The sequence below is a fragment of the Eschrichtius robustus genome, chromosome 12 (assembly GCF_028021215.1).
Source record: "Eschrichtius robustus isolate mEscRob2 chromosome 12, mEscRob2.pri, whole genome shotgun sequence".
Classification (NCBI taxonomy): Eukaryota; Metazoa; Chordata; class Mammalia; order Artiodactyla; family Eschrichtiidae; genus Eschrichtius; species Eschrichtius robustus.
Genome location: NC_090835.1, coordinates 39,337,113 through 39,360,413, shown reverse-complemented (window position 1 = coordinate 39,360,413; position 23,301 = coordinate 39,337,113). Strand labels below are relative to the sequence as shown.

The window sequence follows — 23,301 nt, the reverse complement described above, 5'->3', positions numbered from 1 at the left end:
TACAGACCAGCTCCTACCTTAAGTATTGTTACAAGTCTACCAGTATGCAGACAGAGCTGGTTTCTAGTGACGTTGGCATTGACTCGGCAGCATGTAGTCAGGGGACCTGGAAACCCCTCCTTATAGAACTGGATGGGCCCAGCTTCTCACATGCCTTGTGCTGTAGCTTGAACTTGCAGTTGGTGACTAGCAGGTTCCAAAGCTCCTATTTATTCTTGAAGCTGCCTTGTTTCTATTTTGATTCTGCTAATCCAAATTGCAGTTTGGTGTTTCCACGGAAACAATTCAGGGATTGTTTGGCTTTCCAAGATGAACTGTGGGGGAGAGAACCGAATGACGTAAAACATTTTTAGTTTCTCAAATATCAATGTCTCCCCAGTAAATCTTTGGTCCCAAGTTTATTAAAATAAATGTTCTAGGCAAAAAATGTTCTAGGCTCCTTTTATTCCTCCAGCTAAACCCCTAGAGACTAACTCCCCAAACCCCTGCTCCGTGCAGAGGAGCACACATCTGCCCGCCACCCTGAAGCAGATGACAAAGGCAGGAAAGTGTCCTTTGGGCACCTTGGGGAGCCAGGGATGCAGAGACAAGAGTAGGTGTCACCAGGGAAATGACCACATGGCCACCCCAGCTACTCTGGGACTGGCATGCCAGAGGCTCAGGGCTCACCTGCTTTACTAAATAGCTGTGTTTCAACAGTGAGGGAAAGCTCCTCATTTAAGGATTCCGGGATGAATTAGCCCTTTTGGTAAATCTGAATTTTCACATAAAGGCTTTGCTAAAACAGAGGTATATTTGTCTATCCAGCCAGGGAAAACCTGACCCCTCCCTCCTACCCCACCCCTACCCCAGGCTCCGCCCTCATTCCCAAGGGCCACAGTCTCTGCTGCAGGCAGAAAAAAAATCCTCTCATTTCAGTCTTGCAGGGTTAGGGCTAGATCCCCATTCCCAGCACTGAGTGCTGAGAAACAGCTCTGTGAGACCCAGAGCTTCTGGCCCTGAGGGTCCAGCACCCGCAGGGAAGGGTGAGCCCCTTGTCAGGGTCCTGCTGAGCACCCCCTTGCAGGCCCTGGACCTGCCCCAGTTCCTGGAAACTGTGAAGGTCACCTCTGGGCAGGTTTCTGGTGAGGGATGCCCATGGCTGGTTGGTGAAGATGAGGGTTTTAAAGAACAACTCTAATTTCTTTTTTCTACAGAAGTGATACATGTCCACCGCAGATAAACTTAAAAATACAGACAAGAGGACTTCCCTGGTGGCGCAGTGGTTGAGAATCTGCCTGCCAATGCAGGGGACACGGGTTCAAGCCCTGGTCTGGGAAGATCCCACATGCCGCGGAGCAACTAGGCCTGTGAGCCACAATTACTGAGCCTGCGCATCTAGAGCCTGTGCTCCGCAACAAGAGAGGCTGCGATAATGAGAGGCCCGCGCACCGTGATGAAGAGTGGCCCCCACTTGCCGCAACTAGAGAAAGCCCTCGCACAGAAACAAAGACCCAACACAGCCATAAATAAATAAATAAATAAATAAATAAATAAATAAATAAATAACAAAAGTGATTGTTTTAAAAAAAAAAAAAATACAGATAAGAAAAAGACCTAAAACCTCATTGTTCCTCCGTAACAGTTTTCTGCATGTGTGCTCATACACACATTTCACAAACTTGGGATCAACTGCATTTTTAAAAAAATAAATACATCTTAAATTTTGCAATAAATTCAGATTTACAGGAAAGTTGCAAAGACAGTAAGTTCAAATATATCCTTCACCCAGCTTCTCTTAATGTAACATCTTGCATAACTGTGGCATACTTGTCAAAACTAAGAAACTAACATAAACATATTAATAACTAAACTTGAGCCTGTATTTAGATTTGATGCGTTTTTCCATTAATGTCCTCTCTCTGTTCCAGGACACAATCCAGGACACCGCACTGCATTTAGTCATTGTGTCTCCTCAGTGTCCACTGCTCTGTGACAGATTTTGAGTCTTTCCTTGTTTTTCATGACCTTGACAGTCTTGAGTATTGGCCAGGTATCCTGTAGAATATCCCCCAATCTGGGTTCATCTGATGTTTGTCTCACGATTAGACTGGGGCTGGGAGGTTTTGGTAGGAATACCATGGAAATTAAGCACCCTTCTCATCGTATCCTATCAGGGTGGGTGACGTGCACAAGACAGCACGGGTGGTGCTCACCTCCATCACTTGGTTAAGTGGTGTCTGCCAGGCTTCTCCATGTAATCTACTATCTTTCCCTTTCCCAGCTCTATTCCTTGGAAGCGAGTCACTAAGTTCAGCTCACCCTCAAGGGGTGGTGACAGGCAGGGGTTGGGGGAGATGAGGATTAAGCCCCACATCCTCTGTAGGAGAGTATCCACATCAAGGCATATGATTTGGAACTCACTGTTGGGAGAGCTGGTTTTTTGAATATCAAGTAGCCTGACAACTCTCCCTCCAGATGGCCCCATTCCCCCTGGAGTGGGGCAGGCAAGAAGCTGTGAGCATTTCTTCTTATTTGCTCCTGTCTCTCCTATTCAGGGAATAGAAAGTGAACCCCCATTCCATAATCTGTGATGTTTATTATCTGCAGGGAGTGAGTGTGCGGTGGCTTGGAAGGAGCCTCTGGTTAGCCCGTCCTGCCCTCTACCCCCCAGCGGAGGCCTGTCCCATGAAGTGGCCGGAGGCTAGTTCTCAGGGTCAGGCAAGTGCCCAGTCTCACACAGCTACGGAGTAGATGCAAGGTCTCTACCTGGGGGCCCAGAGGAATCTCCAGACCTGTAGTAAAGGGGTGTTGCCAGCTCTGCAGCCTGCCCTATGCTGGGTCACTAGCCTAAAATATGGACTGGTGGGGGGGGGGTCCTCGGCCCCTTGGACTTCCTCCCAGCTCCTTGGGTTGAGTTTTGGGTCTTACAACAGCTTTGCACCAGACTCCTTACCCCCATACTCCCCTATGCCTAGGAGGCGGGCACTTCCCTGAGACTTAGCTTCTGGGAGGCATGATACCTTGCCCAACAGCTTATTAGGTTTCCTGAAAGAACATCATGGTTTTGAGAGATCTGTCCAAATAATTTCTGATGATGTCCTTTCTCTCAAGCCGTGGTGGAGGGTTGGCTCCAGCCCAGGAAACCTAATAAGGGATGCTACCAGCCCCTCTGACACAAGTAGGAGGCCTTTGCAGAGGACTTTGAGCTGGGCAGGGGCAAGGATGGAGGGATTGAGGGTCTGGACATGAAGAGGGCATGAGGCCCATGCAGGGGACAGCTTGTGTGCAAAGTGCGCAAATGTGGCAGAGGGCCTGGGGCCAAGGTCCATCTTGATGCCAGTTCCTCCATACAGGCTGAGCTGGCCTGGGATGGGCTGGTCCCAGGGGTACAGAAAGCCCATGCTGGTTGTGGCCCCCGTACTTTTTCAGGGGTCCATGGAAAAGAACATGAAGACACACAGCAGAGGCCCAAGACCTGCACCTGCCTTGGGTACTGGGTATATTGAACATCAATCAAAAAAACAGTCAAGATGTTAAAAAAAAAAGGTGAAAAAAAAAGAAAAACTTCAAAGCAACAGAATTAAAAAAACAAACAAACTGGGCTCTCAGCTCAAAAAGGGACACAACTGGAAGTTAAAAAGGTTGGGGTAATTCAGATTCTGCCAAGCCTCTGAAGAATGTGGCCCCTGATGGTAACTGTGACTGCCCTGCACAGACGCCCTAACATCAGACTCCTGCTGTAAAGAATCAAAGCTGAAGTCAACTGTCCTTACTCAATTCGGTATTTAAAAGAGGTCATCAAATTGTAGTCCTCTTCCAAGTCCAGAACAGTCTCCACGATATTGTGATCATAGAAAGCCTGCTTGAGGCCGCCAGCGTCTGCATTCGAGGCCTCCTGAGGGCTCTCATCCACCAGCAGGGCCCAGGCTTCCTCCTTGAAGGGCCAATCTTCACAGCAACCACACACACGGTTCAACTCGTTTTCAAATTCTAGTTTTCCAGCCAATTCTTCAATAGTTCGGATGCCTGTATGGTCTTAAAAATAAAAACATTCAGCATTACAATTCCAGTGAGAGATTTCTTAAGACATTTCAGGCACAAGTTAAAAACCACAAATGGGCGGCCATCTCCGGGGACTATGCAAAGCTGGTGTTCCTGCCCCCGGGGCTGGCAGGCTGCCACATTCTAACATGGGCTTAGTGTCCCCCTTCCTAGCTCAGGTATTTATTGAGCCCCAACCATCTCCTTGGTTTCCAAGGAGGGTTTAAGTGGGAGGATACAGAGATGCATGTGTTCGTTCCGGCCCTCAAGAAACTACTCCCTGACCTGCGGGCACAAGACACAGTGAGAGAAAAATAGGATCTTTTGGGTAATCATAATCCTGCCTGCTGGGACTTCCCTGGCGGTCCAGTGGTTAAGACTCTGAGCTTCCAGTGCAGGGGGCACGGGTTCGATCCCTGATCGCGGAACTAAGATCCCACATGCTGTGCGGCGTGGCCAAAAAATGAGAAAAAGCTAAAAATAAAACAGCTTTTAAAAAAAAATAGTCCACACACAGAATATACAGATGTGTGTGTAGAAAAAGTATCTATGACAGGATATACAGCACTGTGTTAACAGTGGCTGCCTTTGTGGTGGATGGTGGAATTATAGGGGAGTTTTTGGCTTCTAACTTTTCTTCTAATCTTGTATTAATGCCTCCCCAGCTGGACTACTCCCCTTTACCCCTACCCCCATCTCTGCCTATGTCCTGTTTCCTTCACATCTAAGCTCATCCACCAACAGGGGCTGCTGTCCCTGGCCTCCAAGGATTCACTCTAACTGTACATTTATGAAATGACTTGACTGATGTGTAACTCCCCCAGGTTATCAGCTCCATGAAGGCTCTCTGCTGTGAGCAAAACAAATCTACCAAGCCAGTGGAAGAGAAATAAGAATTTTTTTTTTATAAGACGCTTGCTGACTCAGGATCCTGTGTGAAGAACCTATCCTTCCAGGGAGAGGATGGACCAGCCCTCTGTACTCACCGATCATGTCAAGCAAATCCTTTGTGACCTCTTGGCTAGAACTGCTGAGTGGCATGTTTGACTCAACCTTCAAATCTTTCTCCATATCTTTCCTGCAGCCCCCAGGTGAAAAGAAAAAGGTGGGGGATTAGATCCTCTTTCAAGAAAATATTGGAGGGGAACTCAGTGTTAGATAATCTTAAAGACAAACACTGGTACTTTAAATTGTCATTTATGCTGTGATTAGAGGATGACTGGGAACCACTGAATCAGTGAAGTTGACTAAAAGCATCATAATGCCCATTAATGTTTGTGAATATGAGCACAAATATTTGTAGAACTGAAATGATTAAATGGCTTCTTCAGTCTCTGACTACAGAGCAACCAAGATGGCAGGACCTTGAAGTTTCAGCCCATATGGTCCTCCTTGCTTCAAATCAAGGTGCCTAGGATGAGGCAGTTTGCAGCTACCTGGGAGAAGAAAAGGTCTAGGGAAGACCTTATCCCAGGGAAAGCCTAAAAAGCTCTGGGGTGAGGAAGGGGAGCAGAAGCAAGGATGAAGTCAGGGCCCAGCCATCGATCCGCCTCTCCGCAGTGTGGGGAAAAAAACACTGGAATTAAGATGTGTGTTTCTGCAGCACAAAAAATAAGATGACTTTTAAAACTAGGTTCTTTAACATTCACTACCCCTTTTAGTACTGCAGAGTGGTTTCCATGACTGGTTAGACATCCAAGACTCCTCACCCCCTCAAACCAAACACACACACACACACACACACACACACACACACATACACACGCTTTCTGAAGAACGTTTACAAACTTCCCAAATAAAGTCTTAGAGCTTCAGAGGGGAGGCAAGAGTAGTGTTATGGACTCAATTTAAGATTTTCAACAATTTTTTCAGATATGAGATACCCTTAATTGTAGCTATTAAACTATTCAGATTGGAATCACCTTAGACTGTCTTTTCTCCAGTTCTCCCCATCTCCTGCCGCTCTCCAAAACTGCCTTTCAGGTGCCAAAATGGAGGAATGCATCGATATGTTTTCCTTGCTGGTCAGAGGTTTTCTTTTGCGGCATAGAGCGCGTGTCTTTGCATTCACGGGTTCGTGGTTTGGTGCAAAGGCAAGGCTCTCATTCCCAGGAGCACACGGGACAGGAGAGAAAGGAGCCGCAGAGGAGCAGGCTGCCAGCGGGTGCCTCCTGCAGAGGAGCCTGTGCGTGGGGAAGGGGAAGGAAAGCGGCGCGGCGTCCAGCTCCAGCCTCTGCATGCCTGAGCACTCCTGGGAATGACTGACTCCTTCAAAGGCCCGGTCAATGGCTGCAGTCAGCTCCTTTCTGCATCTTCTCAGTTTTTCAGACATCTCCCCTAAAAGCGACCATGTCTTTATTATACAATACACTGGAAATGCACACAGCAATGTGAAAATAACGTTACAGATGAGGTTGTAAACCACCCCCAAATGGGGTATGTGCCACAATTTCCTTAAGTTTGATCCACGCCATGGGTCGGAGAGCAGGGAAACCCACACTCCCGGCGCTTTTTTCCCCGTGGGGTCAGGGGCGGCCCGCGGTTCTCCGGGAGGGAGGAACCGGCGATGGAGCCGGAACCACCCCCCCTCCCCCGGCTCCGGGCCCCTCATCCCAGCCCGCAGCCCCTTCGGTCGCAGGCTCCGGCCCGGCCCCACCCAGCGGCCAGCCCCCGAGCGGAGACCCACAGCCGGGTCCTCACCGAGCAGCCGGCGATATCGCAACGCAGCCCCTGCCAACGGTCGTCGCGCGCGCCCTTATCGATCCTTCGCGTGTGCCCGCGACTGACAGGCCCAACCCCCATGGCTCAGGTTAAAGGTCAGACAAGAAAAGCCCGGATGACCTTATTCTTTGAAACAACGCAAGGGGAAGCAAGGGCCCCACGCACGGAGGGGACAGGGGGCTCAGGCCTCACCGCGACAAAGACAAGGGCCATGGGAGTGCGGCCCGGGCAGGGGTCCGGAGGCCAGACCGCCGAAAGAAAATCGGCTGGAGGGGCGGGGATCTCATTTCTAACCAAAATCAGCAGCCAGAATGGGAGCCCTTTCCAAGCCCAGGAAGGTTCCCATTCTCGAGCCAACAGGGAGAGAAACGACTGGACGCGACCCAGTACCCAGCGGTTTAGTGTACCAACTTCCAAGTGATATCTAATAAAAGTGCCAGAGGGGTATCCAACTGTCTCAATTCATCAAGGATGCTGGGGGACATAACAGAACTGCTAGGTTCCACAGGAGACTGAGGGGCAGGAAACCCCAACACTAAGCATCTTCATTTCATTAGGGAGAATAAAGCTGGATATTCCAAGATGACACAAAGGGAAACGGAAATGGGCTTCGGTGGCTAATTTTTAGGGTATTATAAACCCATCTCAGTGCACAGCAAGGGAGAAGGGGACGACATCATTTACTCAAGGCTTCATTTACTGTGGGCAGACTACTGGGGGGAACAGTAATCATCACCAGAATCAAAAATCCAGGAACTCAGGGCAGCCTGTGGCAGGTCTTCATGGCCACACCAAACTCAATGACAGTGTGTTCCTCCCTGTTCTCTGGTATCCATCAGACATACTCCATTATGTGCCCCCCTCCCGACCCCTACTTTGCAGCTCCACAGGTTTTACAGAAATTTCTCACCACCTGTATAAAAAGAAAAATAATTCAGCCTCCTGACATAATCCTTCTTTTTTTTTTTCTTTTTTTCCTCATAAAAGAAACAATTTCCTCATCCAGTTTTTAGACAGAACACTAGCAAGTCTTCAGTGTCAAAGGTATTCTCCTGAGGGATTGCACTGGTGCTGTGGTGCAGGGTCACTGAGGCAGCATCAGTTGGTGTCCATGCTGCAAGTCTCATCATCCCCCATGCCCTGCTGTAAGCTGCCTGGTCTCGTCCCTCCATCAAAGGATCCAGGAAAACTGAGTGAAGTCGTCTTATACAACTCATCATCTCGACGCTGGTAAAACAGCACATAAGCTGCTTTCGTCTAAAACATAAGAGGGGCAACGTCCATTCACTGGTTGGAAAAATCACCTATTTCCCCCCCCAGCTTTTCGCTCTGTTCAAAACACACCACTCTCAGGGATCCGCCGTCTTGCCCTGTGCAGCCACATACTGAAGTGACTGTGAAAACCCTTCTACCTGAGGCTGGCTCATGCTGACCCTCCCCAGGGAGTGGGGAAAGGCAGGGGCCTTGTGACAGACCCCGAGGAGAGCTGAGCATCTCATTTAGGAAGGGTCCCAGAAGGAATGGCAGCCAACTCTTTCTCCACCACACCTTGCTTCCACCGTCCCAGCAGAATGACTAAATAACCAACTAGCCCGGGAGACTCTTCCCAGCTCTAATCCCTAAAGGTAAGAGTAGGAACCAGGTATTAGGGCCTACTCACCACTATTTGATCCTCGGAGGCCAGGGACACACTGCTATCATCAAAGTAATACCATTTCCCGTTCAGTTTGTTCTTCGCGTACGCAGTGTCTGCCAAAGCAAGAGAATACTCTAGCCGGTCACCAAGAGAGCTAATCTGGCTAGTTCATTAGGGTGGCACTCAACAGTAATACAATTCCAAAACATGAAACAGAGTCTGAAATTAAAAGTAATTTATAGGTTGTGTCCTAACAACCAAAAGATAACTCATCCTTTAAAAAAAAACCTGTTCCTAAGGAGGGCAGGAGGGAGGGAGGCGTAAGAGGGAAGAGATATGGGGATATGTGTATATGTATAGCTGATTCACTTTGTTATAAAGCAGAAACTAACACACCATTGTAAAGCAATTATACTCCAATAAAGATGTTAAAAAAAAAAAAATCTGTTCCTTCTCAAAAAGGCACTAAAAGGGTAAAATTGGAGCTGCCGGGGACCAAGGCTTTAAACTGTAATTTTGGAAAACTAATCCAAAAACTAGAGGAATCCAGTGTCAATCTTGAGGATGGCTATGAGCAATAACCCAGAGTCAGGGGACCCTTAAAAGGAGCTGATACTTTAAGATTTAAACAAAACAACAGTTCTCAAAAACATGCCAAGTCAAACTCCCCCACTTCATCCAGGCAGATGGTTGGCTACTACTGCCTCTCACTGCCTCTGGAGCCTGTGGGGTAATCCCAGAGAGGGACACATTGGGTGTTTGGGTTTGCAAAGCTGGGATGTGAACAAGAAAACTTAAATATATCTGCCTTTGAAACTGTGAGTCAAGAATCTGTGGCTGGGTAACAATTCCTCACATCGGGCCAAGCATTTCCCCATACCGGGCCAAGCATTTCCCACATCCAACACTTCCGGTTTTGATTTTACACTATTTCCAAGCAGGATGTGTTTACAACAGGAATCCCAGCAGCAATACCCAATTCCTGCTCCACCCAGACTCTCAGAAACAACAGAATCTGATGGAGATCTGGTTTCCAGTCTCAACCTGCTGTGTGGCTTTGGCAAGCTGGTTGTTTTTTTTTTTCTTAAGCTGTTTAACCATTACTCACTGCAGTGCCTACTGCACCAAGTGGTGGTGGAGGACATGGGACAAAGTGACAGAGAGGTGCCAACGGCCTATCCCCACTGTCCATGCTTGGCATAACAACAGCAATGGTGGCTCTCAATCTTGGCGTTCCAACTGTGGACCCTATGTGGACCTGCACATAACCAGCCTAACCTGGATGAGGAAACTGAAGCCTAACCTGGATGAGGAAACTGAAGCCTAACCTGGATGAGGAAACTGAAGCCTAACCTGGATGAGGAAACTGAAGCATACAGAGGCTAAGTAACCTGCCCTAGCAGTGTTTATATGCTAAAATAGAAGTTAAAAATGAATACATGTGTCCAGTATGCATGAATATAGATAGTGAAATTAATTTTGGGAGAAAAAAGTTAGAGAAGAGTAAGTGCTGCAGGATATGATATGATCAGAGATTGCTAATAGCCACTCCAGTAGAGCCCCAATTTTCAAACAGGCACAATTTTTATTTCCCATCCTCTCCTACAGCTAGATGGTAGCCCTGTGACCAAGTGATAGCCAATGAGATGTATGTAGAGGAGTTGAGGGGGACTTCTGGGAGATCTGCTTAAAAGGGAAGGTCATGCCCTTTTTTCCTCTTCTTCTAATGGCCTGGAATGTAGACCTGAGGGCTGGAGACTGAGCAGCCATCTAAAGGCAAGAGGTGATATGGTAAGAATGGAGAGGCAGGAGAACAGACTGCTGGGCCAACAGAAAAAGCTTACCAGTATAGAAAAGAAGACTGGGGTTTAGGGCAGTTTCATAATCCACTGTGAGTGTAAATGGAACTGACACCTCCCATGGTGTCATCTCTTGGGGTCCTGACACTGGGTGTAGTGGCAGTTATCATGGTGCGGATGCAATAGAAGAGATATGAGGAAACCCAGCTCCTCACTTCAACATCACTAACACCTTTCCATAAACAAGTAACAAAATAAACTAGCAAAACTATAAAAGTGAAGGTAAACCTACACATTATAGAAATTTTGGAAAATAAAGTAGAACAAAGAAAAAATAGTAAAATTAACATTTTGGTCTCTCTCCTCCTAGGCTTTCCCCCCTCCTATCATAGTTTCTCTGTCTTTTGTTTCAATGTAGTTGTGATACTACTTTCTGTAATGATGCAATTTTGTGTAGCTGTTTTCCCTTAACATACCATGGGTATTTCCCCATGTTATTATTAACTTTATTTTGCAATGACTGTGTACTCTTCCATGAAATCGATGGACAGAAGTGCCAACGGTTGATCACCAATGCTATTATTAATTTTCCACTATTATAAATAATACTTATTTTTGACTATTATAAGTAGGTGAATATCTTTGCACATGAAGCTTTTCCCCAAAGTCAAGTAATTTCCTTAGGTTCCCAGAGGTGGATTATTGGATTAAAGAATATGAACCACCACCCTACCAAAAAACTTGAGGGGCAGCAATATGGAAAAAGCCTGCAACCTGAGGCCCGTGGAGCTGTGTAAGTTAAGTGCTTAGAGCAATGCCTGGCACACTGGGAGAGGCTGGTGAAAGATGACTGGCCATGGGCATTTCAACATCTCAGAAGGAAGCAGATGCCAGTACTTACAGTGGCCAACCCCCATGGCTCCATAATGATTGGACACGGCAATGAGGTCGTACACATAAGGCCTTGCTGACAGGTCACAGACAAACTCAGACATGTTCAGAGCTCTGAGCACAGAAAACAAAAATAACCCTTCAATACATTAAACTCAGAGAAAGAAGTCGGAGCAACCCAGCAACCCCTTTCATGCAACAGGCTATAACACAGGGAGGCCCTCAGAAACTAACTGCAGAAGGAACGAATGAACAGTCCAGACAGAAGGGGCCCTGGGGTCTTGTTCTGACCACTGACATGTTCAGACTGGAAAAGAGAAGCCTCCTACCCGAGACCAAATGTCAAGGAAGGGCTCTGGGCACAGACACGAGGGCTGCAGCAACTTTGTAAAAATGGCTGTTACTATCAGAATTACAATTAGTGCCATAAAAATTTAAGCTAAATACCAAAATAGGCCCCCAAAAGCTTTTTTCCCTAATGTTTTATTTTGAAAATTTCAAACATACAGAAAAAAAGAATTTTACAACAAACATGTATATACCCACCACCTAGGTCTTCCCGTTGACATGTCTATACTTCATGTATCTATCTACCCATCCCCCATCCCCCAAAAAGGATTTTTAAATCTGCATATTGTGGAGGGACTCCTACCTTGTTGACTGACTTGCCTGTGTCACTTACACTCTGTAACCTGGGACCCAAGAGGACACTAGTAGACAGCCAGTCCCAGTCCCTGCCCCAGGGACAGGACTGTGGTGGATCTGCACCCCCAAAAATCCAACTCTCCCTAGCAGATTACTCTCTGGTTCCTTGTGCCCCTGCATTAACGAGGCACAGCATGTCCTCGTGCTGCCCTACTGAGCCTGGGCTCCCTGGGACCAATGACGGATGGGAAGACCAGTTCAGTTAGGCTGCGTAAGGGTTCTCGAGAGAGGAAGTGCTTCTACTGGAGAGTCCTTTCCTTACAGACACGGAGGGGAAGTGAGCCAAAGTCTAACTTCTCAGAGCCTAGCAACACACACACCTTCACGCAGAAAAGTCTTTGGCAGCAAAACACTCTGCCAATCAGTGCCCAGATTATCTGCCTGTTTTCTAATTTTCCCAAAAATAACACTGCAGCCCAGGGACCCACCTGACTGGGAATTCCACAACTGTATCAAGCTTGTCCCTCCAGTATCTACTGTAGGAGAAACGTTTGAGGTGGACCACCAGAATCTTCGGCAAGGACCACAGGTCAAACTTCTTTGTGGCCTGCTGATGCTTCTTACAGTTAGGACAGTACCTGAAAAGAGAAACCTCCACTTAGTGGGGAGGCAGGGGGCCAGTGCCGCCTGGGCTCTCAAGCATGGAGGCAATCCCATAACATCCTTTCTTGTACTCAGCATGACTGCTTCAGGGCAGGGAGGTCTCTAAGCCACCTTCCAAAAGAGGGTGATGGCTTTCCTAGTCTGGAAAACACAATTCACACAGAAAAACCTGTGTTGTAGGGTCAGCCATGTAAAACAGTGACACGCCCAAATACAAAGGGTTTTAGTGTACACAGATGGCCCCAGCAGATCTCAGAGTCCCAGGGTACCTGGGTGCCCCTGCCCAGAGGTGGGAGCTGCATACCAGGGGTCATGCTCCCCAAGGGTCTCCATGGTAGTGAAGAGCTCGATGCAGTCTCTCAGGGCCACTGCTGTCTTCTTTTTCTTCTGAGGCTGCAACATGCTGACGTGCTTCTCGTAGGTCTGTGAGGAACAAAGTGCTGAGGTCTGCTGAGGAAACAAAGTCTTACCAGGCTCAGCCACAACCTCACGAGCTCTCACGCCTGGAATATAATGTACTTTCTGGAGCCTCTGAACATGTAATGACAAAATCTTTAAGTGCTTTTCATTCTCGGTCTAAAACATACCTTGCTAAACTGCTGGGGAACTGGTGAGAGAGACCCACCCGAAGCAGAAACCAGCACATACCCCTGACCAAGAATGCCGAGTGACCTACCTCAGATTCCTGCTCGTCATAATAACGGCTCCGGGTCTCACTATCCCAATCGATGGCTAGTGTGGATCGAGCTGTGGAGGAGGACCAAAGTATCACTCACTACTGAATGGCCAGCAACAGTAGAGGCTCCTCAGGTGACAACAGTGAGAAGGACCACACTCAGGCTACGCCATCAACACCTGCTCAACCATCAACAGCCACTGCCAAGAGTGATGCTCTGCCTTGAGCCAGCCAACTCTGAATCCCTGGGCCCCCAAATCCTTTGGCAAAGATTTCCTCAACGCTACAGACACACTTTAAAGGCACTAACTACATAGAATTCTGAAAGGGCACAGGTCAAGATGGAGTAACAGTGGCCAGATTTCTCCTCTTGCCTTAAACCACAAGAAAACCTGACAAAATAGAGGAAACAACTGTTTTCAGACACTGAATATTAGGCAGAGCAAGAGTGAGATCCCTGAGAGAAGGCAAAAAATAAGGTGATGCCTACATGGCCCCAGCTTATTGCCTGGAGGCATTTTCCAGGCCATAGCATGGGGGGGCGGGGGAGGAGAACAAAAGACTGAGTTGAGGAGTCAAAGACCAGTGTTCAAGAAGGGGGCTAGGGACTTCCCCTGGTGTCGCAGTGGTTAAGAATCTGCCTGCCAATGCAGGGGACACGGGTTCGAGCCCTGGTCTGGGAAGATCCCACATGCTGTGGAGCTACTAAGCCCATGCGCCACATCTACTGAGCCTGCGCTCTAGGGCCTGTGAGCCACAACTACTGAGCCCTCGTGCCACAACTACTGGAGCCTGTGCTCTGCAACAAGAGAAGGCACCGCAATGAGAAGCCCACGCACCACAACGAAGAGTAGCCCGTTTGCCGCAACTAGAGAAAGCCCGCACACATCAACGAAGACCCAAAGCAGCCAAAAATAAATAAATTCAAATAAATAAATTAAAAAAAAAAAAAAGAAGGGGGCTAGAATTTGCAAGGCATTACACTAAAGACAAGAAGCCGCACGGAGGGAATGGAGCTGCAAAAAGACAAGAGAGACCCAAAACCATCTCAATAGAGCTGTTTAAAAAACTCTTTTTAGGTAATTATTTAAAAAGGGAAGAAAGCAAGCTAGCAAACTAGAGGACATCTAGCAAATCTCTTCTCCAATGAAGGAAGCAAAAAGACACAAGAGATGCTTTTGCAGCTCCCCTCCCGACCCAGGGCAGGCATCTTCACTGTCCACATGTTGCTTTTCAGGCACAACACACGTCCCGTGTGGATGCCCCTTCCCATCTGTACAGCAGTCCCCATTACAGGCTCCAGGTAACAGCCTGTGAAATCTATGACCATCCTCTAGATGGGTCACACTTCATGAGTATTCTCATGGAACAAAAGAAATATGCATTTATTCTCATAAGTTTGGGGAAATACTGCCACCTAGGAGGGCCACAAGAAGTGTTACCAACCAGAGCAGAAGTCCTGAAGGATGTTGGGAGTGGAGGGAGAGCTCGTTTCCTTCTGAAGTCATCAAGGACGGAAGAGAAAAGCCTGACAAGAAGGCCAAGGGAAAGTGCAGAGGGGTGTCATGTCTCTGAAACAGTCTTTAGAGAGCTTTAACCCAAGGATCACACAAGTGTCTGTTCCTGGAGCCACACTATGAGATGATGAAAGCTCAGTGCAGTCAGTGAGTGCTGAATGCAAGTATTTTCCAATAGATCCTAAGTCCCCAAAAGCCCAGTTTGAAAGGTCAGAGAAAGTGCTTACAGTTGAGTTTAAGCAGTTTCCCATCAGCTGCAAGGGAATTTAGGTCGGCTGTGCCATAGGAGTTCACAAGGCAGAAGGTAAAAAGCCTTTTTGGGCAGGGCCGGCTTTTGAGCTTCTTTTGGGTGGTCTCGCCATGGTCACTTCCCAGCTCATCCTCCCCACTGTCCTCTGTTTCTGAAAGCTGCTCTCTGCCTTCTTCCTGATGCTCCATTTCTTCTTCGTCTTCTCCTAGCATACAAATGAAAAATAACATGTATGTAATTTGCCACCATTTCAATGCTGCAATTTTTATTTCATACCTAACTGTGGTGCTTCCTTCCAGATTCAGTCCTGTGTGTGAACTACATCCACCCCTTTGCACTTACAAGGCACTTAAATTCACATGTGACACCCCCACAACCTGGCAAGCAGGCAAGTGGGCACAGCTATTCCATGATGAGGACGCAGAGTCCCAGAGAAGTTCAAGGAGTCACCAGAAGGTACAAAAGTGAGTCAGCAGTCCTGCCAGTCCTAAATTTGGGGCCCTCACCACTTGGTACTTTACTGGGCTTCATCCCACATAGTCTGACTCTTTCAACTTGACCATTAATCACACAGAGAGAAAAGGACCAAAATTAAACCCATACTCAATACTCAAGAAAACCGGCTGGTAAGAAACAATTTAAAAGTAAAACTTTAAATATGATAATGAACACAAATACTAAGTAAAGGTCTTCAGTTCCTCCACAAGAAACATGACGACTGTCCCTTCAACAAGTATTTACTGCATGTCTCTCAGGTGCAGGCGCCATGATGGGCCCCAAGGAACACAGCACACAGGATCCTCCTCTCCTTTTTTCTCCTTATTCATTTGAGATTGCTGAGTTTCAAGAGTTTGAAGAGGGGGAGTTCCCTGGAGGTCCAGTGGTTAGGACTCAGCGCTTTCACTGCCAGGGACCCGGCTTCAATCCCTGGTTGGGGAACTAAGATCCTGCAAGCCGCGCAGCCAGGGGAAAAAAAAAGTTTTAAGAGGCATTCTAGGGACTTTCCTGGTGGCACAGTGGTTAAGAATCCGTCTGCCAATGCAGGGGATACGGGTTCAATCCCTGGTCCGGGAAGATCCCACATGCCGCGGAGCAACTAAGCCCGTGCACCACAACTACTGAGCCTGTGTGCCACAATTACTGAAGCCCGCATGCTTAGAGCCCATGCTCCGTGACAAGAGAAGCCACTGCAATGAGAAGACTGTGCACCGCAACAAAGAGTAGCCCCCACGAGCCACAACTAGAGAAAGCCTGCATGCAGCAGCAAAGAACCAATGCAGCCAAAAATAAATAAATAAAATAAATAAATATATATTAAAAAAAGAATTTAAAGAGGTATTCTAGAGACATATGGTGATAAGTAAATTTCCCAGGTGTTTCCAGAGAACTGGTTGGTATATATGGCTGCAATAAAAAAATCCATGATCAGGCTCATCATAATTTTTGTTGTTGGGCAGTCAAAGGGGAAAGTTAAGGTATCAAATAAGTAATTTCAACAAAGATGGGGACAATTCCAAAAGGTGATGTAAAAGTAACAGGGGAAGGGAATTCCCTGGCAGTCCAGTGGTCAGGACTTGGTGCTTCCACTGCCGGGGGCCCAGGTTCAATATCTGGTCGGGGAACTAAGATCGCACAAGGTGCATGGCGTAGCCAAAAAAAAAAAAAAAAAAGTAACGGGGGAAGAAAAGATTCAAAATATGAAGTTTATATATTTGGGGAAATAGCAATAGAAACGGAAACTGAGGAAAGGAAGACGTATATTCTACATAAGAATCCTCTTTCAGGGACTTCCCTGGTGGCACAGTGGTTAAGAATCCACCTGCCAATGCAAGGGACACAGGTTTGATCCCTGGTCCGGGAAGATCCCACATGTCATGGAGCAACTAAGCTCGTGCGCCACAACTACTAAGCCTGCGCTCTAGAGCCCGTGCTCCACAACAAGAGAAGCCACCGCACACAGTGGTTAAGAATCCTTCTGCTGGGGCTTCCCTGGTGGCGCACTGGTTGAGAGTCTGCCTGCCAATGCAGGGGACACGGGTTCGAGCCCTGGTCTGGGAAGATCCCACATGCCGCGGAGCAACTGGGCCCATGAGCCACAACTGCTGAGCCTGTGCGTCTGGAGCCTGTGCTCCGCAATAAGAGAGGCCGCGATAATGAGGGGCCCGCGCACCGCGATGAAGAGTGGCCCCCACTTGCCACAGCTGGAGAAAGCCCTCGCACAGAAACGAAGACCCAACACAGCCATAAATAAAAATAAATAAATTAAAAAAAAAAAAAAAAAAAGAATCCTCCTGCCAATGCAGGGGACACGGGTCCGAGCCCTGGTCTGGGAAGATCCCATATGCCACGGAGCAACTAAGCCCGTGTGCCACAACTACTGAGCCTGCGCTCTAGAGTCCGCGAGCCACAACTAGTGAAGCTTGCGCGCCTAGAGCCCGTGCTCCACAACAAGAGAAGCCACCGCAGTGAGAAGCTCACGCACCGCAATGAAGAGTAGCCCCCGCTCGCTGTAACTAGAGAAAGACCACGCACAGCAACGAAGACCCAACACAGCCAAAATAAATAAATAAATTTAAATAAATTAATTAATTTTAAAAAAAAAAGAGAGAGAAGCCACCGCAATGAAAAGCATGCACACTGCAACGAAGAGTAGCACCCGCTCACTGCAACTAGAGAAAGCCTGTGCGCAGCAACGAAGACCCAATGTAGCCAAAAAATAAATTAAAAAAAAAAAAAAAAAAGAACCCTCTTTCAAAGACTGTGTCTCGGGAGTTCTCACGAGGAAGGACAAGTTGGGCCCAGGACAATGCAGCAGTTTCCTGTCAGGCCACAGGAACATCACAGCCATGGATGACAGTGTGACATGAGTCCCCATAAGCAGGACTCTGAAACAGCCAGTGTGCATGAGACTGCCAGCCTCAGCTCTCACAGAGGTTCCTTTCTCAATTAGCTCACTTCACTCCTGAAGCAGTGGCACTGCCCCTTTTACGCCCAGATAAGCCTGCTCTGCTCTCAGACTGGCAAGTGAAACACTGCCCTGCCCAAGACACTCAGAGATTCAGCAGGAGACAGCCACCACAGATCTAACAAGGAGCCATGGCAGTAAAGAGGTTAGAATTATTTCAACATTAAACAGGATCTGAAGTCTACGCACCAAGGCTCACTTATGGAATTCAAAAGAAGGCAGTGAGAACAAGAGACTGAACAAGAGACTGACAGATGGAATGTCTAAGAAACTAGGCTAATTGTAACAATAGCAAATACTGACATGATGCTGTTATTAACTGAGCATCTATTATGTGCCAGATACTCTAACCACACTATCTCATTAAACAGTAACCTCAACTCTGTGAAGCCGTTATCATCATCCCATTTTGCAGATGGGTAAACCAAGGTTAAGAGAGCTGAAGTGACTTTTTGAGGTCTGCCCCACACCTCAAGCTGGGAATCACAGTGCCTCAACTTCCAGAGCACTAAGAACCCACAGGTCACCCAAGGTCTGCTCAGAGACTACCACTACAGCTCCAACATGTCTGCTTGTGGGACCTGTGCACAAAATACACTCCTGTTCATCCCTCGTGGGAGGAGAACATGATATTCTGGGCAAGAACAGGAGTACGACTATAATAAATACTCAACCTATAATACCAACAATTTGGAATATCCCTTCAGGACAGAGCCTTCTGGTCATTATTTTTAATGTCAATTCTCACTTTCCAGGACCAGGCGTGTCTTGCAGAAATCCGGGCATTTGAATTTTCAACTGAGAATATATATTCAGCTATTCACAAAGCACAGGAACTGGAGGACATTTCTGGTTTTATAGGAATAAAGCCACCTAGTCAGTCACGCAGGCCCCCAAAAGAAGGATGACAGCCACAGTGCAGGTCAGACACAGCTCCCTGGTCACAGATGAGCTTGTGAGCACTAGGCCACAGAAGGATGTTGAGGGCTCTGGGTTTCTTGCAACAAGTCTATCCTACTGCTTTTCCAACTGTGGCTCGTCACTCCCACATCAGGAGCTGTCCAGAGCCAGCTACCACCTGTGGCTTCCTGGGTAGAAAGAAAGAAAGGCCCAAGAGAACCTGTCTCTGCCTTCTGACTGGCTGGGCAGGACATCTGTCCTCCCCAGGGGCGGCTGCTGGACCATGGTGATGGGTAAGGGCCAAGACAAAAGCTCTACAGACACAAGCCAGGTTGTGAAGGCAGCCAAGTGTACTCAGCAATCCCAACAGGTCAGAATCAAATCCTGACTCTGCTACATGACCCTTGGGCAAGTCACTCAGTCCTATTATGCTTAGTCTCCCTGAGGTGAAACCCAGCCTCCACGCCTAAGATTACACGAGGTGTCAAAGTTGGACAATGGGCTCTGGCAGAGTGAAGTGGTGCAGACAGGGCTTCCAGGTCTGCTCTCTAGGCAGAGCCCCCAACCCCGCCTCAGAGCCTCCCTCACCCATGTATACAACACCTTTGGAAGAAGAGGGAGGTCGGGAGGGATTTGGTCAGTCACAGCCCCACAGCGTGGCGTGCGCTCACCTTCACAGCTGCCCCTGGAGCCATTGCAGGCCCCCAGCTCCAAGGGCGAGCTGCCAGACTCATCAGGCAAAGGTTGTTTTATATAGCGGCTTGAAAAGAAGAAAGAAAGAAATTGTTTATTAGTTGTAACCTTTACCTATTTTTCTCCACTACTCAGCCTGAAGTAGTTCCTAATTTATATATTCAGCTATTCACAAAGCAATTTATGTAAATAAAAGGGCCTTAAAATTCATGTGATGGCTTAACACTTCAAGAAATTGAGAGGAACCTAAGAGATGTTTAACTACCAGGGCACTGAAGACTCTGAGAAAGCCTGTTTCAAATCTTTGATAAACGTTGCGTGGCACCATCATTTAAAAAAATATTTCCCAGTAATGTTAATTATCAGGTTCAGAATGATAGTGGAGTAGTTCAGAAATTACATTCAAATACAAAATGCCATCAAAGCACTATACTCCCTCAAGCAGGTGACTGACAGGTGTGAAGACATGATTCCAGGGACTAGAAGAGGCTTAGGTGTTCACTGTCATGGTGCTTCAGATGTGCCAGATGTTCTGTCCCAACAGCACCTGTCCTGGCCCTCCCAGGGGCCAAGACAACTACATTTCTAACAGAAGTGAGCACACGGGGTCAACACTGGCACTCTGCAGGGGGCAGTCACTCTTACTGGGCCTTTCTTATTTTAGATAACAAGCAAATCACATTCCTACCACCAACCTGATGCGCTCACAAACAGCCTGGTACAAAGACTCGAGGGTGAGCTTGTGCTTGGGGACAGAAACCAGCAGTGGCTGCCCATATAGCACTGCCCCAGTGGAAGTGCTCGACGGCCTGGATTTCCTTTCCCTGAAGTACACTGGAAGCGTGACACATTCAGAGCCGTCTGTGGAGGTGCTGCAGACCTCGTACCTGTGTCAATCACACAAGAGAGCACCTTCAGCGGCAGGTCCCTGTGAGAGACGGAGATCTGAGCTGCAGCTACATGGTGGCCAGGACTACGGTTACTAGGACAGAGTGCACTTCAGTACAAAAGGTGGATAAACCATTTCCAAGACGATGCTAGAGGATGGGTCAGGAATCCCAAAGAGGGTCAACTGTTAACACAAGGTGAACTTACACAACCCAGGACCTGGGACTAATGTGATCCTCCTTCCCCCAACCATGGCCTCAAACTCTGTGGTCCTTCAACTGGGACTCAACACAGATGACACCTGTCATCCAGACCATCACTTCAGACACAAAGGCACACGGGGGGGCCCAGCCCCCAAGTTCACCTTTTGTCACCCATCAAGGAGCTTAACTTTTAGAAAAAGGCATTCTCAATGCCCTGCCCTTTAATAAAACCAAATACTACACAGCGACGTATACCTAGAATATAAGCCAAAGACTCTTTATTTCAAATGAGGAAGCAAATTTATAAAACTGTTTGCCATCTTTCTTCAAAAACATTGAAGTAAAAGAATCATATTTAATTTTTTTAAAAAATCAGAGATAACCAAAGAAACTGCTAAATACAAATCAATGATTTTGAAAAATGTGTCTTACTTAGTGAATACATGGGATTGAGGAGATTTATAGATGTTTTATCCTGGAACAGATGTTACCAAAATTGCTGGCAACCGACTGTAGTCTTTCCCTCTTCCTATAGGGGGAGACACAAACTTACTGATTCAACTTTTGAAACCTATAAACACACACACACACACACACACACACACACACACACACACACACACACACACACACACACACACACACACACACACACACACACACACACACACACACACACACACACACACACACACACACACACACACACAACCTCTCCCCACATGCCTGGCAAACAGTCCTGACTATAGTATATGCAGGAGGAGTTCAAAGAAAAACTCACAAAAACATCCAAGGTATGCTCTAGGGTAAGGACCCTGGGGTCCAGCATAATGGTCAAGAACCACGCCTTGGAGTGAGGCTGGCCCAGGTTCCAGATCCATCATTGCCACTTTCTGGCTGCTGTAACCAGGCCAAATGCCTTAATTTCTAAGTCTGTTTATCCAGTGGACAATGGGATCACCCACCTTCCAGCGTAGTGGTGAAGATTAAGTAACTCAGTAGCACAGTACATCACATGCTCAAAAAAGTATTAGATGCTACAATTGTGTTTTCGTAAGACAATTATCAATTCATCATAAAGCAATTTGCTTTCCAATTGGCTGGCCCTCAAGCTCTCTGAAAAATCCTCCATTGGTGGTTTGCCAACCTCCCCACAAGGTCATGTCCCAGGTCTTCTCAGCACAGGTATGTGCGAACACTAGTTTCCAGAACTGAGGGAGACTGTGTTAAGGTCTTGGGGTAAGAAGTGGACAGTCCCAGTCCTGTGGCCCAGCATGAGCCTTGGCACCCTCCATTAGTAAAGTAAGGGAACACGGCTGCGAGTGGGGAGGCAGCCTATGCAAGTGTGAACAGAACTAGGATCTTGGGTGTGGTTAAGAATTCTTCCTTTTAGAGTGACCTAGAAGTCATTGGCCCCAAAAATGTAAAGGGAAGGAAATGCCTCCTTTGTGTACTGCATTCCTCAGCCAAAACCAAAAACCGAAACAAAATCCTAAAAACCTTTCTCGGCAGAGGCAAGTTTCTGGCTGAGGGGGAATGAGGGAGAGACAACATGGGTGTGCTCCACATGCAAGCCTCCCTGAGCAAGCGGCTGCTGGGAGCTCAGACAAGCTCACACTCCACCCCCCCACCCCACCCCCACCTGAAGAGGGACACACACACAATCACACAAAGCAGCCTTGAAGCAAGAGGACTTGGGAGGGGCCGAGGAGACAAGCTGCAGTTGGAGTGTACTGTCCCCACAGGGATGAGAAAACCGAGTCTCAAGGCTTGCAGATGTTAGCGCTGGAAAAGGCTGCTTAAATCAACCTTCCCTGTCATCTGGGATGGCACCTGCCTGAGAAGCCACTACCTGTGGCTGGGAGAAAGGACGAGACCCTCCCTGTACTGCGTCCCTTCTCCTGTCTTCCCGTGGCCCCTTACAAAGCTGTGATTCTTCTTGAGAAAAGCACTTCTGACAGTAGGACCATCTGCAGAACCACTGAACAGGCCTTAACAGGTAGCAACTGTTGACAAAAGCCTTGTTCATGCTGAGGAGAATTATCTGGAATGTCTAGCTCTGAAGTGCCAGTAGGCGCTTAGCATTGATGGCTGCCCAAAATTCCCTGAACATCCATCTCTTGCACCCAGGGCTTGGGGCAAATCCACATGAGCACCAACTGCCAGATCTTCTGCTCTGGAGACACTGACAGACACTGGCAAAGCCTCTAGAATGTTTCCTTTGACCCTGCAGCAGAAACCACTGAGTACTCACACGAAAATGTCATCCCGAGGCATGATGTGGTTTAAACCTTCATCCATTTGGAAAATTTTGTGGAACCGGTGATTATACACATCTGTGACCACCATCTAAGAACCAACAGTAACAGAAAGATTACAGGATGGATAAGAGTACACCCACCACATGCCGCAACTAAAGATCCCACATGCCGCAACTAAAAGGATGCTGCATGCTGCAATGAAGATCCCACGTGCTGCAACTAAGACCCGGCACAGCCAAATAAATAAATAAATATTTTTTAAAAAAGAGTACACCTACTTAATAACCCAGGCACAAATGAAAAAAATATGTGCTGCCCCCAGAGAGATCACGATACAACCAGCCCCAGAGCTCAGGGGCCAAGGGCCAAGGGGAAGCAGCATGGCTGTCACCACCAGAAAACATGCTACATCTGTCCCAAGGTTTACGACGGGATTTGCCCTCCAGTGGCAGGAATGGTGGGGAGTGAGTGCTGACCAGAGACCAGCAGTCATCCAGAATCCTCTGGGGTGTTTCCTGGGGCTGGAATTCCCCAAGCCATCCTCAGCACATAGCAGAAAAGACCAAACCC

General features: G+C 47.6%; 2 protein-coding genes across 6 annotated transcripts in view; both read right to left on the bottom strand.

The window, feature by feature from the left end:
• Positions 1 to 1,602: 1,602 nt before the first annotated feature.
• Positions 1,603 to 7,328, bottom strand: C12H3orf62 (chromosome 12 C3orf62 homolog). The gene is made up of 3 exons (XM_068556884.1): positions 5,946 to 7,328; positions 5,010 to 5,101; positions 1,603 to 4,017 (listed from the first exon to the last, which is right to left on the bottom strand). The coding sequence occupies exons 1-3, from the start codon at positions 6,632 to 6,634 to the stop codon at positions 3,752 to 3,754; spliced, it is 1,047 nt and encodes a 348-aa protein (XP_068412985.1). The 5' UTR covers positions 6,635 to 7,328; the 3' UTR covers positions 1,603 to 3,751.
• Positions 7,329 to 7,423: 95 nt separating this feature from the next.
• The window catches only part of USP4 (ubiquitin specific peptidase 4), a 48,523-nt gene continuing 32,645 nt past the window's right edge, over positions 7,424 to 23,301 (bottom strand). For 3 of the 5 annotated variants that reach the window (XM_068556877.1, XM_068556878.1, XM_068556880.1), the window contains 10 exons: positions 22,725 to 22,819; positions 20,075 to 20,266; positions 19,358 to 19,446; positions 14,799 to 15,026; positions 13,055 to 13,125; positions 12,683 to 12,801; positions 12,204 to 12,353; positions 11,081 to 11,184; positions 8,405 to 8,493; positions 7,424 to 8,001 (listed from right to left, as the gene is read on the bottom strand). In XM_068556877.1, coding sequence (XP_068412978.1) covers positions 7,843 to 8,001; positions 8,405 to 8,493; positions 11,081 to 11,184; positions 12,204 to 12,353; positions 12,683 to 12,801; positions 13,055 to 13,125; positions 14,799 to 15,026; positions 19,358 to 19,446; positions 20,075 to 20,266; positions 22,725 to 22,819 — 1,296 coding nt within the window. In that variant the 3' untranslated portion in view covers positions 7,424 to 7,842. The other 2 variants (XM_068556879.1, XR_011075594.1) reach the window with 2 other exon arrangements.

Excerpts from the sequence above, each read along its gene's own strand:
- C12H3orf62 (XM_068556884.1), bottom strand. The coding sequence starts at position 6,634 with ATGAGGGGCCCGGAGCCGGGGGAGGGGGGGTGGTTCCGGCTCCATCGC. Across the intron at positions 5,102-5,945 it reads TGGAGAAAAGACAGTCTAAG|GAAAGATATGGAGAAAGATT; the intron begins GTGATTCCAATC and ends TGGGGGCTGCAG. Across the intron at positions 4,018-5,009 it reads GGATTTGCTTGACATGATCG|ACCATACAGGCATCCGAACT; the intron begins GTGAGTACAGAG and ends TTTATTTTTAAG.